The sequence below is a fragment of the Ooceraea biroi genome, chromosome 11, assembly GCF_003672135.1.
Source record: "Ooceraea biroi isolate clonal line C1 chromosome 11, Obir_v5.4, whole genome shotgun sequence".
NCBI lineage: Eukaryota > Metazoa > Arthropoda > Insecta > Hymenoptera > Formicidae > Ooceraea > Ooceraea biroi.
This window is the reverse complement of record NC_039516.1, coordinates 9,458,389-9,479,783: the sequence shown is the minus strand read 5'-3', so window position 1 is coordinate 9,479,783 and position 21,395 is coordinate 9,458,389. Positions and strand designations below refer to the sequence as shown.

Here is a 21,395-nt window from a genome sequence, read left to right as displayed (position 1 = left end):
GTCTTGTTCTCCGCACAAAATGATGAAATATTAATAAAATTTATAAAATCTATAAAAATCTAACTTGGCGTTACGTTATTTTAATGACAAACTTGTCTCACCGATTTAGGACAGTATTTTTCTTCGAATCGGAGCTTCTGGGACACTGTGTAACTGTCGTGCTGACCTCCCAGCATTTTCACTTGTCCGTTCGTTTACCTGCCCGTTTAATACGATTGTCAACGTATGTTAGCACTAATACGGCCGCGGTCATTGTGTTATTTGTGTTGTGTGACCGGCGAGGGGTCAATACTTTCTCGATTTTTTATTCTCGACATTTGCTATCGACATTTCGATATATCATGAAATTTTTATAAATCGAATTTATAGAACACCGTTTGACGTTGAAAGTACGAGCGATAATGCTTCGTTTACACATGTGATAAACTAGAAGCAAGCAAAACGTCACCTGTATCATCAAAAGCGAAAACTATTTCTAACTCCAACTCCGACTCCTTTCCTAAGTCTTAAAATACCTTTTAACATCCTTCATATCTTTGTAAGAACATTTTTGACAATGCGAAAGAATGTCGAAAGCGTCAAGTAAAAGCGCGCTGTTTACTATGACGTCGTTGGAAAGCCGCCAGGTTTAGAGTGCACGTTGCACACCTGTCGAAACCGGATTAGAAACGTCCACGATACGCTGTCACGCCTCTATCATTTTTATCATTTTTAAATGTTCCTTTTCTCAACAGAGATGTAAATCACTATCCCAATCCAAGAAGAAAGCTGCTTCGTTCGGGTCGACTTGTTTCATTTTCACTTTTAAAGTGCAACAAATTTATATCTTCATACATTCTTATCAGTATTTTATTACATCATTAATGACAGAAAATAAAATATTGACAAAAAATGTTAAAATTCATTCATTAAACAAATTATAGGTGTAGTGGCGTAATATATAATTAATAGACATGTATAATAAATAAACCGTCGATTCGTATTAATTTTCTGGTCGACTTGCTACCCTCAATATACCGCATACCTTAAACAGCAGGATAATGGGAACGCGTTAGAAAATAGCCGGTTGGTCCCGGATTCACACTCGATGCTGTGCGTGCATGCGTATTGTCGCACGTGCACGTCATCGTCGGATGTGTCGTCGTCGCGCGAAACTGCGCCGCTCGCTGCCTCGGTTTACCGCAAAGCGATGATAGATTTTACACGACGATTTACAACCGCGTGCTTCAACGCCTGTTATCATCCAATGATTGCATCGCGCTTCACGGAGACAGTAAAAATCCAGTTTCAGGAAAATTCTCGCAAAATGCGTCGAAGAAAAATTTACAATGCACTCGTAACGGGACGAACGGGTCGTTTCTGGCATATCGCCTATCGGAATATCCAGGAAGTTCGTCCCATTCTCTTTAAAGAGACATTTGAAGAGGAAAAGACAACATTTTCCACGCGCGGGTACATCCTCGCACGCGCGTTTCCGCTTCAGGGCTTCTCATCACCCTCCGCGCGCTTTGGAGGTTCCATCCTCTCTAAATTTCTCATACTCGCTAACGGGAAAACTTCCCGAGCAACTCCTCGAACAATCCCATACCATCAGCCTAGTAAATATGCATGAATTTATGAAGCCCGATACTCGCAAACTTCCGTTTCCGCGCACGTACCTTACATCTGCGCCGATGCCGCCGCGTGCTGCTCGTTCCGGTACCAAAGAGGAAATCATCCCTTAGCAGATGGGCGTCGTGCGACCTGCTCGAGACTCTCCTTCTCGACGTGGTCTTCCGCGACTTCTTGTTCACGATGTGTCGCTTCTTCTTCTTCTTTCTGAAAAGCTTTCGGAAGATCTTCATCCCGCTCAATGGACCTTCCAATGGACCAGACGAACTTCAGCCAGACGGAAGGACAGATCGACGAAGGGATTCTTCAGCAAGCCGCGCCTGGCGCACAGAGATAGCCACCAGCATCCGCGATGGTCCTCATCTTCCAATAATCGCTGCAACGTGAGTTCGAATTTCGTTTCGGAGATGATGGACGATGAACGAATTTCGATGGTTAACCGACGTTCGCAAAATAAGTCCGAGAGCTATCGGGAGTGCTCGATGCACTCGAGCGATGCGCGGCAAACCACTAAACGTGCCACCGCGTTTACGCGAAAGCCTATGGCGTTACTCATCGCCATCGGTGTGCGCCATGTGCGATGGGGGCGGCTCATGGCTTATCGTCGTACACGCCGATCATACGCGCCAGATCAGCCGACTCTGAAATCGTTTCCATGATTTCCTCCACGATCCGCTCGCACGCATTCGACTAATCGATTACCACGCGAAGCCCCGTCTCGCTTCCGGATAAGGCTCACCCGCGTAAACCCGGAATTCACTCCATCGACTAGCATTAAATTAAATTAGTTAGTTTCACGCCCGAATAATCTCCAAATTTAATTTGGTTTCAGCAATGCAGTTTCGAAAATGCAGTTTTAAATAAATAAATCTTTGCATAGAGATCATTCTCGTAGCTCCGTTTTGTAAAATCACCATGTCGTTGCGCGCGCGTTGAGTTTACTGAAAGCGCCTTCTTTATCTTGCACGATACTCGGTTCAAGAGAGCTTCTCTTCTTCTGCGGAGCGATTACGCAAGTCTTTACTTCCTTTTCTTAGAGATAACTCTGTGTGCTTACCTCTCTCTAGAAATAAATATTTTAGCATCGCTGTAATAGCTGCGAAGGTCCCTCTCTCTCTTTTGCAAACAAAAGATCGTATTTACCTTGATTCTCGATTAATGAGGTCGTCACACTTCCCGTCGCATTGGTATCGGTTACACCGGATGCACCGTTAAAGGACGCGCAAATTGAAGTTTGCATGCACGAGGAACGAAGCCTTCCACCGGAACTGAAGCCAGCGAAAATGTCAACTTTCGATTTTAATTTTAATTTCAGTCCCCCCTCGATTCGATGGCAATGATTATCTTCGCCATTTCAAGCATGCATACATCCTATCGACCCTTCACGTCGCATTGTCGTAATTAAAATAGATAAATTTTCCACATTAACTCAAGCTAAACAATAGATCAAATTAAAATGTTAACGCACTCGATTTGCCTGATTTACCGTGAAAAGAGATCGGAAATTTTTTCCGATCGATTTGATGGTCATGGCGGTATTATCATCGACAGACTTTATCCGAAGAGCTTCACAGATTAGAAGCCGCACTGATATGTATATTATACTTCGTTATTGCTTCAACATTGTAATCGGAAGTTTCCCATTGACCACTATCGCAACCATATCACCTTAACATCGTTCTATACATAATTCGTTCTACATTTCTCGATAACGCTAAATCTATTAATCAATCACGCGGCTGATTGCAATATATCACACGGTGTGCGGAGACACACAAATTGTTTTTCCTTGCATTTAATTAGCATTTCTTCTGCAATGTTAAATTTCTGTTATTATTGTATATTATCTATTTATTATTTTATTGGGTCGTCCGGAAAGTTCGTGCCGATTTTTAATAGATGGCGTTGGAACATGTCTGAATATATCAATGTTATTGAAAACATACGATTTATATACATATGCTTAAAGGTGACATTTCAACGCATCTTTAGGAAAAAAGTTGTTTCAGATAAATTGATTCGTGTCAGTTTTGTACTCTTTTCAAGATGGAAGAAAACAAAGAACATTTTAGACACTTGATGCTTTTCTATTACCGGAAAGGCAAAAATGCCTCACAAGCAACAAATTCGATATGTTCTGTTTACGGAGAAGGCGTTTTAGCTGAAAGAACCGTACGTAAGTGGTTCGCTAAGTTTAGAGCTGGTGGTTTTAACTTTAAAGACCAAGAACGCTCGGGCAGACCCTCTACTACTGATGATGACCAAATCAAGACACTGATCGAGAATAACCCGCGCTACACGACACGTGAATTAGCAGAGATACTGAAAATATCGAAAACCACTGTCCACGATCATGTAGTGAAGCTTGGTTACGTAAGTCGCTATGATGTATGGGTTCCGCATAATTTGGCCGAAAAAATTTAATGGATCGCATTTCCATCTGCGACTCGCTGTACAAGCGCAACGAAAACGTACCATTTTTGAAGCAATTAGTGACGGGTGACGAAAAATGGATCATTTACAACAATGTAGAACGAAAAAGATCCTGGGGTAAGCGAAATGAACCAACATTAACCACTCCGAAAGCCGGCCTTCATCCAAAAAAAGTCATGCTCTGTGTCTGGTGGGATTGGAAAGGAATCCTATATTATGAGCTCCTACCACACAACCAAACGATAAATGCAGATAAGTACTGCTCGCAACTGGACGAATTAAAGACAGCGATTCAGGAAAAATGTCCAGAATTAGCTAATAGGAAGGGCGTCGTGTTCCATCAGGACAATGCCAGACCTCATGTTTCTTTGACTACCCGACAAAAATTGTTGGAGTTTGGCTGGGATGTGCTACCTCACCCACCGTATTCACCAGACATTGCACCTTCAGACTTTCACTTATTTAGGTCTTTGCAAAATTCTCTTAGCGGCAAGAACTTCAACTCTTTGATCGACATAAAAAACCACCTTGAGGAGTTTTTCGCCGAGAAACCTAAGAAGTTCTGGAAGAATGGAATCTTCCAGTTGCGTGAAAGATGGACAAAGGTTGTGAAACAAAACGGTGCATACATAAGTCAATAAATATTTATCGACATAAAAAAATGTTGCCTTTGAATTTTCCTTCAAAATCGGCACGAACTTTCCGGACGACCCAATATATTATCTAATTTATCTTTTGTGATCTCAAACCTTGACCTGATGCAAGATTGAGAATATTTGCGATCGAGTGCCTTGCTTTGCCGCTCGAAAGTCATTAGTGATTTCATCACTTTTGTTGATTCAGATTACGTGTACTTCATTATTCGAGTCTAGGATGCCTCATGCAGTATGAATAAAGGATTGACGAACAAAGGATAATTGGGTAATGACTTCTATTTTTGCACGTCCGGGACGTGTAAAATACATTGTACGCTCATTTACATACGCTGCGCGTCAATGGCGACAAATATGGATCGTCTATAATGTAATGAGATAGTGATGCGATATCTCATCGCGCCGACAACGCCCATCAGGAGCGCGTGTATTGACACATTTGTTGTTACATAGATTGGCACGTACGTTGGCCACTTGTTCTCTCGTTGCGTACATATTTACGCTCGTCTCGTGAATTTTCTTGCACATTAAACACCGTCAATCCCACGAAATGGCGAGACGGTGCGATAAAAAAAGAGCGCGTAATCCGTGCATGCTCGACGAGCCTTTCTTTCTTGCGGGGCTAATGAGACGGACAAAACTTTTTTCAATAATGAAATTCGACGAATCGAGAGCGCGCTAATTAAAGAGTTACATGAATTCTCAATATTTGCTCGCGTTGATTGACGATTAGAAAGAAAAATGTATTCGCGCATTTTCCTCAATGGCTCTTATCTTTCTCGCGAAAATGGATTGTCACGTTGATTTTCGGTGTTTGCTGAGGAAGCGGGGGTCTTAAGTCATATTTAGATTCGGTTTATTACCTCAATAATGTATGCGTCTGTGCGCACGTGCGAGCAAGACATCTCACGCGTATCTGTATTCGTACATTGATATCTGGAGACAAGGACCGTGCGCACGTCCGGGGAGCATCCTCGAAACTAACAGGTTACAACCGCATAATAGGTATATTTATTCGTGGAACCGTAAAATTTAATCGGTCGCTGGGCGACGAAATTCATGGAAGATAATTACTTCTTGAGATAAATTTGTTTGTCGAGACAAACTTGTGCGTTTGAGTACGCTTCTTCGTCGGGAAGCGCGCGGAAGAAGAAAAAGAAGAAGAAGTCGACGGTAAAGTCTCGGTGCATCTCGGTGAAGTTACGAGTTCGGTCAGACTCGTTATCAGCGGTTAATCGCCCAGTTTCTCACCCTTGAATCTTCGTCACGATACTAACGCAAATCGCGAATCTCTCCCACGCGCGACAGATAAAGATAACAAATAAAGGCCGCGCGCTATCATCTTCCCTCTCTCTTGGTCCCTCTCTAATTGTCACGAGTGAGATGACACGCACGCAATACGCTGGTACTGGGCGCGTGTTCCTCCGGAGACGACGGTGCACGCCGACCCCCTCGCTCGATAAGCATTTAGCGGAGATATAAATCGCCGCGATAACACGCATCGCTATAATGAGACCGGGCCAAAGAACGGTACTGTGGCTTTTTGTCTCCGAGCAGTTTACCTCGAGACATCACGGTGCACTCATTATCATCGCGTGCTCTGAGATCTCTTCTCAGTGTGACGAGTAGGGTTTAAACCCTTCGTGACTACCAGAATTGTCATTCAATCATGACGACCACCACGACAGCACCCGCCAACGACGTCGCGTCGAAACCCTTTCTCGCTATTACGATAAAGGATAATGGAAAACAGCAGCATGCACCAAAACCACCGGATACCACCGACCCTTCCGGCCACGCGAAGAAGCACTTTCAATTTCTAGTCAGTTTCTGCGGTGAGTACGTGCTGAAGGGCCGAGATGCACTCTGTCTCTTGTAATTTTTAATCAGTTCCCGCGATATGTACACGTGAAATTTAAGAGAGAATGGTTGGCTGTTGTTAGGTGGAACGGTGTTACCCCGCGTTCTCGAATTAAGTGCACGAGGTATCTTAATCTTTTAAGCATCGAGGGTACGTTAAATACCGGCTGTATCCCATACGTCAGTAATGATGGTGAAAAGTCATAGGTGTATGCAAAGTAACTTGCGTGTACTTTGGAGCCACATTGATATTATATGTGATAATTAATTGTTTAATTAATTATGTCTTGTCACGCTAATGCTGTTGTAATCGTGCAAAAAGTTTGCATACTAAACTACTTGCAAATTTCTGAAGAAAATTGTACTAGTAATGATATACCGATATCGAACTTGTAAATTATTAATAATACTGATGTTTTATAAATTTCAATAGCGCGTATTCACTAATGAATGAAACATTTGAAAGAAGTTTTAATTGTTTAGATAAGATTAATATATCTCATATGTGCACCATATGTGTGCACGTATATACAACATATGCTACGTTTAGATATTCACTGTACGTCACATAAACTATAGATTTTCAGTACTGGCAGTGAATATCGGAACGTAGTTGACACGGTGTCTCACACTATGCAACGTTGACATTAATAATAAAATTGATTAAAATTGATAACCTATCAACTACGTAAAAATGTTTCAAAATGTTTCTTATCGCGCACTAATGAAGATAAGAGTATGTTCCAGGCGGGTTGCTGAACTTTCAAACTGTTACCAAAGAGTTAGTCTATTAAATATAACGTCATAACTGTTCTATAAAATGTTGTTTAAAATTAAAATATAAGATGAATAATAATACAGAGTTCTAAATGTTATCTAAATGGAAATGGTTTCGTAATCTAAATTCGAAGAATATTTCTAACATTCTTAATGAGACCTTATTTAACAACTTAGCGATACAATTATGATAACATCTTCATATTAGTATCCCAAAACAACTTTGTTGCTATTATAAAAATTTCGTCATAATCAATTTATTAAAATTTAATAGGCAAATTGCAAAATGATGTCTGAAACATTTACAACGTCGCGCTTTAATCATTCTCCATCGTTTGCAATCTTTCCAACTTGACGAAATCTTTTATATTTAGCAAGATTCGGAACAATGAAAAAGATCAATTTTCTTGGATTAAGAAATCTTCACCTGAAAGCGCATTATTTAATTACAGCTGCACTGGGCGGCATGCAAAGTGGCATAACGCTGGGCTGGACGTCGCCGATCCTGCCGTACTTCGTGTCAAAAGAGTCCTTCCTCCCCGAGTTGACTGAAGGTCAAATCTCGTGGATCTCATCCCTGTTGGCACTGGGTGCGATCGTGGGTGCCGTGCCGGCCGGCACAATCGCCGACCGCATCGGCCGGAAGTGGGCCATCCTGCTGACATCGGTGCCCTTTGCCACGTGCTGGATCACCCTGATGGTGACCGGGAACGTCGGCAGTATATACGCCGCCAGGTTCATCGGCGGAATCGGCTCCGGAGCAGCGTGCGTCCTGGTGCCGGTCTACATCGGCGAGATCGCTGAAGCGTCGATCCGCGGCGCCCTGGGCGCCTTCTTCCCACTCATGTTTTCGTCCGGGATCGTCTTCGCGTACGTGGCCGGCGCGTACTGCTCCTACGTGATTTTCAACGCTGCCTGTTGCATGATCCTGCTGCCGTTCGTTCTTGGCGTGATCTTCGTGCCGGAGTCGCCAATGTGGCTAGTGCAGAAGGGTCGTAAGGTCCAGGCGGCTCAGGTTCTTTCGATCCTGCGAGGACCTCGTTACAACAGCGCGGAGGAGATGGTGGTCCTGCAGGACGATGCGAACAGGATCGCCAACACGTCGGGAGGTTTCAAGGACCTCCTTGGTACCAAGGCGGGTCGTAAGGCCGCCATCACTTGTGTGGGACTGATGGTCTTCCAGCAACTGTGTGGTATTGACGCGGTGCTCTTCTACACGGTGAGCATATTCCAGGCGGCCAACAGCACGATCGATCCATTCCTGGCAACCATCATCATTGGTCTTACCGAGGTCGTGATGACGATATTCGTCGCTACCGTGATCGACAGGTGAGAACAGCTTAAAATGACGTATTTTTGATGCATCGATTAATTTGGAATTCTTGTGAACCATTTTTGTTAATTAAGTTATTACGTTAATTAGGTAGGAATTGATACAGCACTCTTAAATTATTATTAAGACTTCTGGCAATTATTCTCTTCAACTGTGTGTTGTTCGTACGCATCTTATTTATGATTCATCATAAAATATTGGTTCATGTCATTATTTCGGAGAAAATAATAACATACCATATATTCATGTTTAAAATTATATTAGTAGATATTAAATAAGTAAGATCTCGAAATTATTAAGCGTGTCTGAACACCAAGATAGGATGACAGCCAATCAAGATGGCGCCTAAGATTTATAGACGCCTAAGATTAATTCAGCATCTCCCTTCTTCAGATTTGGCCGAAAACCGCTCCTGGTGATATCCGGCATCATGATGACCGTCTGCCTCGGTGTTCTGGGCTACTACTTCATGCTGAAGGATGGCGGAAGTGACGTGAGTGCTATCGGCTGGTTGCCACTGACCTCTCTCGCTCTCTTCAACATAGTGTTCTCGATCGGTTACGGATCCGTGCCGTTCACGGTGATCAGCGAGATATTTCCGCCGGAAACCAAGGGCTTTGCCAGCAGCATGTCCATCGTGGTGCACTGGAGCCTGGTGTTTGCCGTCACCAAGCTGTTCCCGACCATGGAAGACAGGATGGGCCAGGCCGCGACTTTCTGGACGTTCGCGTGCTTCACCATCACGTCTGCAGGCTTTGCGTACTTCGTGCTGCCGGAGACGAAGGGAAAGACGTTGCAGGAGATACAGAAGAAGCTTGAGCGGAAACACAAAACTGGACCCAAGTATTCAGTCGAACCGATCTGAAGATCCCGGCGTGCCGCCGAAAGCGTTCACTTTGTCGCGCTTTTGCTGCATCAGCATCAGAAGCAACGATTCCACCGAGACACCGACGTCCTGAAAGCCAACGAAGAGGGACGTATCTTCCTACCGTCTTGTCTTCTTGAATGCTTATTCATCGTACAAGTGATTACTCGATGCGCTTTTGCAAAGTTCCTTTTTTCTTCTTTTCACGTGCAGTCATTAGGAAGAACTGTGTTCAAGTGCTGTAAAACATGTAATACATTTATGTGCGTTTGCGATGATGAATGACTTTTTACAAATGCATTTAACAGTATGAACAATTGTACTAGAAATTAAACAGTGCAGATTTTTTTATATAAATCGCAATTAAAAATTATTTTATCAAAGTTAATAGGAAATACTCCGCGATTATTTAGATTAATCGATCTAAAATCTTCTTAATGCTTTTACGTGTTACTTTTGATGTTACGTTTGTAATCTTAAATCTTAAATTAATAATGTAGCTTATAATTAATTTATAGAGACTTTTCGCGTTTGAACTAGTTACCATGCACAGAGAAATACCGCGACTAATTTCTCTTCAAGTTGGCGAATGGATGGCAACAAATGGTAAAGCAGCCAACTCCTCTCGTGATATTCAATAGCGTTTGTCTCTCTTATCGAATCTTGGTAACAAGAATAAAAAATGAATTGCTTGGACAAATTGTATGCAAAATGATATTGTTCAATTTGCTTTATACGCAAGTTTTAATTGTTCTGTTAATTAAATGCATATCTATATATATGTTTATATATACTTATATAATTCATTTTAAAGATCTCAGTTAAGATCTTGATTCTTTGCAAATTCTTCTTCAAAACATGAATTTTCAAATTACTTATTTTCTATTAATTCTATTAATTTTATATTTTTCTTTCTGTGTGATAAAATTATGAAAAAATTCCTTACAGTCGAAGATCGATTTCACAAAATATTGGATCAGTCAAAAAGTTTGCTTCAATGTTTGCGTCAAATTTTACTTTATTTGTCTATGAATATAAATTACTAGTAATTATTTAGTTAATGAATACTTTGTTTCTACTAAATGCAATAAGGTAAAATTTGACACAAAAAGCGAACTAAACTTTTTGGCTTACTTAATATATATCATGTATATATATGAGATTTTTTTTAAATATTCTATTAAATTCATTACATTCTCCTTTCCATGGTCACCAGATGTTGCCGATCCGCGCATTCGAACATCCGCGCGTTTCATCGCACAACTTGCAGCTGATAAGCCAATTCACCGACAGTGCCATTGCATTGAGCTTCAATGGAGAGATTACTGTTTGATTCGAGTTAAGGATCAAGTCAGTGTGATGAGGCTAAACGCGGCAGCGTTATTCTCCGCGTGTAGTCTTCGTACGTACCTACAATAGCGACGTCCCGTCTGTGACGCACTTTTCGCACACACAGTGCATGCTTTGTACTTGATATTGACTTTAACACGATTACGTCGCTTCACTTGACGCAAGTCCGCACTTTTGTGTTCCTCTTTCTTCCCCGTCATTATAGCAATTGTAAAACAATGGAAATCGTAATAAATCCATGATATACGCGCGTACAGCGACCTGAAAAATTGTACACGTTATACATAAAATTACATACTTTATAAATGTCGCTTATGCAATTTATCTACTAATTACTCAATAAATTTAAAACAAAAATTTAAAACAAAATTTCTCTTGGTGAGTACTCTTTGGTGAGATATTTAACTATCTAATAGAATAATAGAATGTAATAAAGACGCTTTAATAGAGACTTAATAGAATCTTAATTCACGTCATTCAATATTAAATTTTAAAAGATATTAGTAATTCAATATTAAATTTAAAAAAATGCGACGACATCTGATTAGTTTAATAAAACGGATGGGGAATTGAAAGATTGTTCCAATTTTTAGCGAGAAAATTCCGTTCCAAACTGCACTTCTTATTGAACATTCTATATCTGTCTTATTGATGTTATTATACTCTGTAGCTGTCTTAGAATGCAGTCTCCGTGCAGCAGTCGAAATAAAGTAGATAAAATAATTATTCTGAGTGAATTACTCACGATTATTAACTGGGACGCCTCTGCTGAGAAGAATATGGAATTCCGGCCGAGCATGCATTAATGAGCAGACATCAACGCTCGCGAAGAAGAGGTGAGAACTTCGCGATGTTATAAATCCCAAGTAGGACTCGGTTTCTGTAGGTCTGAGCAACTTATCCTTCAGAAAGAAGTCTCGCTGATGACGCTTCACATTGTAGAATTTTGTCGTCGTCCTTCCCCGGTGTCTCCAAAGACCATTATCACGCGAGCACAGGGGGTGAATGGGGAGAAGTGTAATCACACGTTGCAAGAATAGAATTGGACGTGTAAAAATGGATTTGAGAAGCAATATCCGGCGTGTGTGTCTCTCTCTCTGTTCCTTTGATGACGCGCTTCCTCTATTTCGTTTGTTGTTATTCCCATATGTAAAAAATGCTTCGATCATCTGCTACATTTATTCAAAGCAGATGCGCACACGTATAATATTTGTCAAAGTTATTTCACGCTTCCGTGCTTTCCCGCTGGACGCAGTGTAATTTGTACAAACGACATTTCAGACGTTTGTCCTTTCGACGTTGCATCCCGAATATCACACGACGTCGAATTGTAAAATGCATTTATTATTTATTTAGAAAATACGCTTCCGACGTTTTACGTCGTAATTATCGCGGGTAATGTGGAAATCGTTCGTCTGGACGTTTCGCATTCATAAGCGCGCTTTGTCCTCGATCCGAATTCCTTTGAATACTAAATCGAGGGCAAAATATGTCTTTTAGTTTCACGCACGCTCTGCAACTACGTTTTACAACGAATGGGAAATCCGTAAACAACCCTAGTTACACATCCGCAGACGATGCATTACACCGTGGCTTATCTTATATCGGTGGATTATCTTGCAAGAAATATTACGAAACACCATGCCTGCAAGGTTTTGCGGAAACTGTGCATTAAGATGCACGTTCAGGCACTGCCGTTCTGCATAATCCCCCTGGCATTATGACGGAACTGAGTTTTTCCTGAGAACACAGTTCGCAGCAACACATTAAGCGAAAATCTAATCAAATCTGGAGAACGCGGTGCGGAGATTATAATTATCCTTTACAATGAATGATAATTTTCTATGATCAGCTCTAGTTAGAACGTGTAATCCTTTCGACATTGCTAACGGTGCTAGAAACGATTAAATAATTTACTAATCTAATTGATCAATTTCAGAGCGAGTATCATAGCTGGAGATCATTGCGCTTCTCCCACTTACCTCAGGGTAAGTGGGAGAAGCGCAATGGGGTCGGCCCAATTTCAATTACCCCACTTGACCCTTGAGTTTGAGGGAAAACTTATTGCAAGATTGCCCGCACTACGAAAGTACCTTTACCTTATACTCGTGGGAATGTACGTCTGGGTACTTTCCGAGGGTAATGTACTGTATGCAATAAGTTTCGGAATTTGCGCAGTCCGCAGGAATCGTGCATTCGCGAATCGCGAGTATCGCTTAGCCGCGTTGCTCATTACGAGAACGATACGTCAAGTCATCTCTGCAATTAATCCGATTACAATACGTCATCTCCCAGTAAAATTACTTTATTTATCATATTTGAATATTTTTGAGATATCATATCAACGTAACACGTATTTATGACAGGGAAGTCAAATTAACTTTATCTGACAGACATTTAAATGGGAACTTGATAATCGTGATTTTTAAATGAAGGAGATTTGAGAAAAGACGAAAGAGAAAGAGAGAGAACGCTGCGGAAGCTGCAATTTTAATAAGAAGGCACGATTTTAAAGAAAATTGTCTTTATATAATTTTGATATAAGATAATAATTAATGATATGTATCTAATAATATTAAATTTCAAGATGCGAAATCTTTCTTTTTCAAGAACAGCATTTCTGGATTACATTGTTTCCGAACAGCAATTCATTTCAGATATAAATGACAAAACGAGTATAACATCACTGACTAATCTAACTCAGTAGTTAAATATGTGGCGTGGATTTTCTCTGCTATGAACTATATTATTGTATAATCTTGTTACTGGAGGAAAATCGTGTCCAGCTTAAGAGGCCAAATGGAGAACGGTGCAAAATAGCTCGTGATATATTATCAGAGCGCATTTAAGATTCCTCTAGTACGCGGGTCACATCTCGGCCATCAAATTTAACGTTATTCTAGTCGCAGGATTTATATATCCCGGATGTCACGTAGTGTGTCGTGCAAGGCCGCTTGTCTCCGTTTTAATACAAGAGGGATAATCGCGTAATAAAAGAGAGAATGCAATTCCCCCGAAAGCGGGAAAGGAGGAAACATCGCGAGAAACTGGCGGATCGTTTGTATTCCCTTCGTTCTCCATAGAATTAATCCTAATAAATCGCTTACGTGTAACAACGCTGAGCTGAGACTCGTCGTTAACACAAGAGAGATTCACATCTACGCTTTTGAATAAATTGAAACCTGAATCCGCTAAGAAATATATGTGCATGTTGTTAAATTTAAAATTTTATTTTTATTGCAAAGCTCGCGAAAGCCATTGAATATTAATTGACAAGCGAATCTGCTTCCTGCTTAAAAGATTAAAAACACATAATTAATTAAAATCTGATCTTCAATGTTTACCGATTCGATAATTACACGCGTCCGCTTAAATTTCTACCAAGTCACTTTCCAATTTATTCCATTTTGCATTGGTGTCGCCAATTGCCATGTGTGCATCAGCCCATACTGCCCATACACATTAAAACCTGTTATATTGACGGTATCATCGCATCTCCGCAAATCGTGTTTCCTGCCTCATTTAACGCACGTAATTAGATTCCCGTTCAAATTTCCGTCAAGGGAAAAGTCGCCCTCAAATTGATCTAGCTCCTGCTACTTCCACTTCATCAGACGGGAAATTCGTTACACCGACGAGACGATGTAAAAAGAAAATAATTGTTTCTCGATGTAAGATCACTCATAGAAGATTTATCGCATTTAAATAACCACCGAGAAAATGCAGTCGCTGAACCCAAAGCTAAAATCATCACCATCTACCAACCCTGACCGTTTCACCCAGTAAAGACCCGTTATACGGAAGACTCGAATACGATATCGGCGGTAAGTGAGGCCACGTTCGCTGAGTAGCATATCCGTTAAATCCCCGAACCGCGAGTGAGCGCGTAATCGCGTAAGGACGAGAATTACGAGGGCGGAAGGACGCCGTTTCGCCGGTTCGGCGAGTTTAACCCGCTCTCACGTCCGGTGGAATCTGGTGTCGATTGGCGGATTAATTACCGCGTGTGTCCCGCGCGGAGGACACGGGGGACAGGGGATTTACCGTATGCCCGGCCGTTTCGTCCGTTTGCTTGCCGTATCCTGCACCGTAGCCTGCACCGCCGCCACCGCCTTCGCCACCACCTGCAGGGTGGTTGGCTGCGCTCGCCCGCGTGGGTCCGGGGGTGGGAGTTAGCGTCAGCAACGACGACGCCGGCGGTGGCGGCGGCGGCGGCAGGGGTGGGTGTTCGTGCAGGTGCGCGCGGTACCCCCCGCGATCATCCGCCAGCTACCAACACCAGCAACACCACCGTCCCTTCGCCTCCTACCCCTTTCAACCAGCCACCCCCTGGGCTCGGTATCTATGGGCGCGTGTATCTGTGTGCGTGCGCGAGGCTCCGAGACGGTAACGGTACGTGTACGTACGCGGACTCTACGCGAACGGAGATTCCGTGCGGCCGGCGTTCTCCGGCTCGCTCGGCTCCCTCGGTTCGATACGCGCGCGCGCGCACGGTAGCGATGGGGGTTCGTTGCCGACAGTGCCGCCACAGCTCTCGTAAGAGACGCCCGTGATTTTGCACCCCCGCTCGAGCAGAATTTACCGGACTATACGACGAGGGTGCACCACGGCTCTCTATCTTTCTCTCTCTTTCTATCTGTCTCTATCTACTCTGTCTCTCTCCTTCTTTTTATTTTTTTCTCTCTTTCTCTTTATCTTTCTGTCACTCTGTCTCCGTTTCTGTCTGTCTGTTTCCCGCACGCTCTCTCGGTCCTTCCCTCTTCTCCTCGCAAACTGATCTCCCTCTCGCACTTTTGATTTTTCCCCCAATCGTCATCGTTGAATCCGCGTGCCTTCCGCGACGTGGTGATTCCCATGCCCCCGGATAATTTGGTGACCGATTAACGAGTGAGTGTTAACCGGGGATACGATCGGATCAGCCGCTCTCACTGTTGATCTCGACACTGACCTCGTGGTGGTTGGGTGCTGGTGATGATAGTGGCTGGCTGACCACGCGCTGTCTGCGGACGGCGTGTCTCCCACGCTGGCGTACACCTCGCCGGACTGAATGACTGATCGCTAGCCGATAGTCACCCTGACGGCCTGTCCTCACGATTCTCCGCTCGCGTGATTCCGCCGGAACAAGAGCTTTAGTGTTGAGAGGGTCAGGGTGATCGACCGACGGGCCGGGAAGCGGTGACGCTTCGTGACATCGCGTTTCACTTTAATTTCCTCCACGGTGGAGCGGAAGATCCGCCTTGCGGATCGCCACGAAGCGCGGAAACGAACGGGAACCGCGGATCACCGATCGACGCTCGATCCATAGATCGCGATCGACGCGTGGCCCACGCCGGGACGCTGCGCGACGCGGTCACTGATACGCGATTTACCTGACGGCTCGCACGCGCACGGCTCCACTGACGCGGTTAATGATCGATGATGGCGAGTCGCAGGGAATCACGTGGTCGACTTTCACTCGCTGCCGCACGCATATATTTATAATGAAATTTAGCCGGACTGTCGGCGAACGGGGCTGGGATTCCGGCGCTTGTAGCGTGTTGGCCGGTCGATGCTTGCTGCAGGTAGCACCATGACACTCGGTAGCCGTCGACATTCGGAATGAACTATGCGCGCGGCCACGGACTCCTTGACCCCGTAAAGTCGCGGCGCGATACACGAGGAGTATGTCATACACTGCGCGATGTATAAACCCCGCTCTCTCGACGATGCGGCCGAGGCTAAACTCGCGACGAGCGTCATAGTCGCGGCGAGGTGATCGCGGGGCGCGAGTGGAGCGATCGAACTCTTTCTGGAATTTCAAGGGAAGTTCAACGCGTCAAAACTTGCGGGAAGTACGTGAGATCGGCTTGCTCTACACGTGCAACTTACCGCGAGTCATCCGCATACTCTGTTGGAGTAATCCGTTGGACGCTACACACATGGTGGTTTCCGACGAGCGCGGGGTGAAACTTTGCTGCTCCAAACTTGCGAGCGAAAGATTTCCATCGCCGCTCGTCATTGACATCAATGATAAACGGCACAAGTCTCTATCACTCCGGATATCATTCATAATCTCCATTCGTTGCTGACGCGCTCCGAAACGTCGCGTGGTGCGATTTTCAGCGTAGTGCATCGACGTCGGTGGACAGCGTGGCTGTCTTTCGTACCGTGAACTTCCTGTCGGTCTACGACGACCTGTAATGCAAGTACAATCATCGCATTAAGAGATCGTATGAAAACAATGTTTCCGAATGCGGATCCCGCGGCAGTGGTGACCGATAAAAGTGTGATCGACGTGTGCGACGTGAGGCGCGCACGAGTGTTCGAATTCAGAGGATACGCGCTTCGCGCGAGCTTCCGCTAGCGCAGTGATTAAGTCCGGGTGTTCCGGGGAGGAAGATGAGCTACTCGCGATCGTAGCGATCGAGACGTCGTGCACATCGAGAAGAAGAAGAGCCGAAATCGGCGGAAACCGGCGCCGTGAATCACTCCTCACGCCTCGCCGTTCGCGATCCTGTCGATCAATAACGCACAGCGTGGCGGACATCGATCGACGGCAGTCCAACCCCGAGGCGATCCAGCGGTAGCATGAGGCCGACGAAGGGAGTACAGGATCGAAAGGGATGATCGAGCAAAGGTCCCAATGACATCACGGCGGGGCGGGAGCGACGGGTACAAAAGTCCGCCCAGCCCTCCGAGCAGCGGTTCGGAGGACGGTTTTACGAACCGGCCCCGGGTGGCTGGCCTCTACATCAAGAACCTGAGCAGAGAGGAGCTGGATGAGTTGGCCAAGGAAGGTATCTACGGGCCCACGGGCAACCCGAACGACCGACCCCGCGATGGCGGCAGTCAGAGGAGTCTCAACCTTCCAGGTAGCAGCAGAGACCCGGATCAGGATCGCGCGGCCAGAGCGCCCACCTCCAGGACGCCGCAACCGCCCAGGAGATCCGGCATCGGGACCAGACACCGTGAACTTACCGCCGGACTTCCGGTGGAGGACTTAGCGCGACGAGATCACTATGGCTCGCTTCCCACGGACAGAGGCTGGCCGAGGCGGCCGGAGGATCGTCCGGGGCAGCCTTCGCCGGAGAGGACCGGTGTCCGAGGTTCCTCCGAGTCCCTCGCCGGTCGAAGAGAACCGTCCGCTCGGCTCGGCGCCGATGTGGGCTCACCCCGAGGAAGTTCCATCGACGTGCGGAACATCGGCGAGGATTCCAGGCAGCCGCATCGCCTTGCGGAAGTCCCGAGGCGTCCACCACCACCGCCACCCCGTGTTCCTCCGTCGACCTCAGGAGTCGACGAGAACCAGGGGATGTCGGGACCGGTCGGGCGACCGCCACCGTCGTACGCGGGTCTGAGTCCGCCGGAGTACAGCAAGCACGAGGAGCCGCAGGTGTCGAAGATTCGCCCCAAGGTCGTGACGAGAACCTACCAAGTCGATGACGAGAAACCAGGCCCAGACACGCCGTACGAGCGTCCAAGTTCGCCGTTGCCGGGGGACAGCAAAAACCCTCAAGCAACCCCCAAGTCGACGGAACCGCGCGACGATACCGGAAAAGCGGAGGAGCTCTCGAGTCCATCGCAAATACCGGTGACGGACAAGCCGACGTCGCCGGCGACGACCAAGAGAATCGGCTCCAAGAGGGTACAGGACAGCACGAGGCTGCGACCGCCGTTGGCCGGGACTGTCGGTACTTCCGCCGATTCCGGCACCGGGGATTCCGGAAGCGCGGAGATCCAGGCGGACATTGTAACCCCGCAGACCGCATCCGGCGACATTTTGGATCTGAGCAACGTGTCCAAGTCGAACGGGGGTAAGTCACCCGGCTCGAGAACCCCCGGCAGCAAGGGCGGCAAGCAGACGGTAAAGCCGTTCACGAAGGAGAGCCTCGAGAAGTTGGAGAACAAGACTGTGCAGTTAGTGCGCGAGTATGGCTTTCAACCGAAGAGAAAGATGTCGGTGGAGGATGGTGCCGTACTGCCGAACAAGTTCGAACCGTTTCCGGACAATCTTTATGGCAGGCCGCTGGAGGAGATCGACAATTTCATCTACGACGAGGTGAGTTCTACGAAAGATCGCCTGGATCTCAATATTCTTATCCTCCGTATTTTTACTCGTTCATTTTCACAATTAACTCTCAGATAAAATTGTTCGGGGGTTAATTAACTGTCTGTTAAATAGATGAGTTTATTTCCCGACCGATTTAAGTTCATATCTGGGAAAACTGCGAATAACTAATTTACGAATAGATTAGATTACGAATAGAATCACCGAGGATACTGACCGTTAAAAACGGGGGCACGTTTAAATTTCGTACTAAATTTTTCAGATCGGAGATCTCGCGTATAAAGCTCCAGAAAAATCCAACAGCGTGATTCCCAAGTGTATCCATTACTGGTTTACTGTAAACATATTTTAAACTTGCAAATCATCTCGGAGAGAGGAAAATGTTAAAGAACCATGCGATCGGAGATCACTGTAATGTGACGCCGCGGTGCAATATCGCAGTCACGTATACCTGATTTACGTCGCTGAGTGTTGCCGGAAGGCGCATGACAAATATTGGGCAAATATCAGGCAAATGCACGCGACTTTCGTTTCTGCAAATAAATTTCCTGCCTCGGTTGTAAAGCTCGCCGCACAAAGGTGACGGAAAAACGGTAGGCGACGGTATAAAAAAGAAAGAAAATAGGCGAAAGAACAGAAAAGAGAGAAGCTGCCGGAGATGTGGGTGTACAGGGCGGACAGAAGGGACTTGAAACGGCGGGAGGAGTGCACGAAAGAGAGAGTGAGAGAGAAGAAAAGAGAGCGCCGGAAAGGAGGAGAAGAGTGGGCGGTGAGAGGTCGGCAAGAGATGAAAAGAGTGAAGTGTCGAGAGAGGAAGAGCCACCGGATCACCCAGAAAGGACACCCGTGCGAAAGGAAAGAGGAAACGGCGAGAAGGGCGACGTACGAAAAGAGACGTGAAAAGATTAGGCGAATTTGCGCGCGTGTCCCCTACGTCTATTTATATTAAAAATCGATCGGTGTGCCGCGACTAGTCGTGACTTCTTCTCAAATAAGGAGGCCCCCGGTCAGATCCCCGCGGATTATGTGGGTCACAGAGGCACACAGGCGGATTTCTTTAATTACTTTTGTCTCCCCGGTTCCCTCTCGCTAGCATCCCCGAGGCTTTTACTCGTCGAGCGAGAAATCCGGATCTGTACTCTTGTACCGGGCTTGTTCGCCTGTTTTAATGAACGCGACTCTCAGAGCTTCCGAGCGATATTCCATATTCGAGCCTTTCGTCGGCCGCGAATTAGCAAGAATGTCTGATTTTATCGAAATGTCAGACGAAGAATGTGAATTTAATCGCCGTTCTAGCGCAGCAATAATGTCTCAATCTCTCGGTACGCGGATTCAAGCCCGAATGTAATATCATCGTGCGAGCTATCAAATTACGGGATTGCATTGCTGCGTGGATTGGAATTACAATCATGCTTCACGCCTGAGTTTATCGCGTTACGCATAAAGGGGCAAAGTTTGAAAGTTCAGAACCTAACGATCGGGATATAAATCAGAGATTTTTTAGATAGACAGACGCGATTATTTATTAGGGGTGTGATTTAGTTTTGAGGGTTTCTTTTGCTCAAAAACGCATATATTTAAATATGATAATGAATGAATACCTTAATCAAAATATTTTCCTTCGTTTTCTATAACTTTTTCCCATCTTTCTGGCAAGAGATGGATTCCACCACGATAAAATCACTCTTCTTTTCAGTTGATCCATTCGTCGACGAATTTTCGCACTTCTTCCAAATTATCAAAGTGTGTATCCTCTAAAGCGTGTTGCATCCACCGGAACAAATAATAATCGCATGGAGCAATGTCCGGAGAACACGCGGGGTGCGGTAAGACTTCCCATTCAAGCTCTAATAGTGTTTGTTTCACTGATAACGCAACGTGAGGTCGAGCGTTGTCACGAAGAAGAATCACTTTCCGTCAGTTACTCGCAATTGGTGGTTGTTTTTGGTCCAATGCTTGCTTCAACTTGTACAATTGGTGTCGATAACCATCAGCCGTGACAGTCTCATGCGGATTTAACAGCTCATAGTACACTATCCTACCAAATACAGAGCATTACTTTTCAACCGTGAATATTGCGTCTCGGAGTGGATGTTGATGGTTCGCCTGGATCCACCCATGATTTTCTGCGTTTCGGATTATCAAAATAGATGCACTTTTCATCCCCAGTAACAATCCGAGACAAAAGACTCTTCTTTTTTTGCCTGGCGATCAACGAAATGCAAATGTTCAACCGGTTCGCAATGGCACTTTCCGATAATTCATGTCGAACCCATTTCCCTTCTTTCTGAATTTTTCCCATTTCATGTAAATGTTTCGTAACTGTTGTACGATCAACATTTAATGCTCTGGCAAGTTCTGAAGTGGATTGTGTTGGATTTTCGTCCAATAATGCTTGCAAATCTGCATTTTCAAGCTTTCTTGGTTGTCCCGAGCGTTCTTTGTCCTTCACATCAGTATCACCAC

At 45.1% G+C, this 21,395-nt stretch overlaps 3 protein-coding genes across 8 annotated transcripts in view; 2 read left to right on the top strand and 1 right to left on the bottom strand.

Annotated features, from left to right (window-relative positions):
* LOC105277177 (tight junction protein ZO-1) overlaps positions 1 to 15,950 on the bottom strand; it is a 31,149-nt gene extending 15,199 nt beyond the window's left edge. The window contains exons 1-5 of one of the 6 annotated variants that reach the window (XR_002193159.2): positions 15,831 to 15,950; positions 11,628 to 12,054; positions 10,943 to 11,143; positions 10,726 to 10,840; positions 9,723 to 9,771 (exon numbers count right to left, since the gene is read on the bottom strand). The gene's annotated coding sequence lies outside the window, so the exon portion shown is untranslated. Of the gene's footprint in view, positions 9,772 to 10,725; positions 10,858 to 10,942; positions 11,144 to 11,627; positions 12,354 to 15,830 lie in introns of those variants that run through there. The other 5 variants (XR_002193161.2, XR_002193160.1, XR_002193158.1 and 2 more) reach the window with 5 other exon arrangements.
* Positions 4,783 to 9,653, top strand: LOC105277168 (facilitated trehalose transporter Tret1). Its single transcript, XM_011335353.3, is given in 3 exon segments — positions 4,783 to 8,663; positions 9,061 to 9,487; positions 9,489 to 9,653. Coding segments are annotated over 3 exon segments (1,506 nt in total). The 5' UTR covers positions 4,783 to 7,722; the 3' UTR covers positions 9,627 to 9,653.
* A 1,519-nt stretch (positions 15,951 to 17,469) lies between the features above and the next one.
* The window catches only part of LOC105277149 (sodium channel protein 60E), a 58,354-nt gene continuing 54,428 nt past the window's right edge, over positions 17,470 to 21,395 (top strand). Inside the window, exon 1 of the mRNA XM_011335325.3 lies at positions 17,470 to 18,920. Coding sequence (XP_011333627.1) covers positions 17,505 to 18,920 — 1,416 coding nt within the window. The 5' untranslated portion in view covers positions 17,470 to 17,504. The remainder of the gene's footprint in view (positions 18,921 to 21,395) is intronic.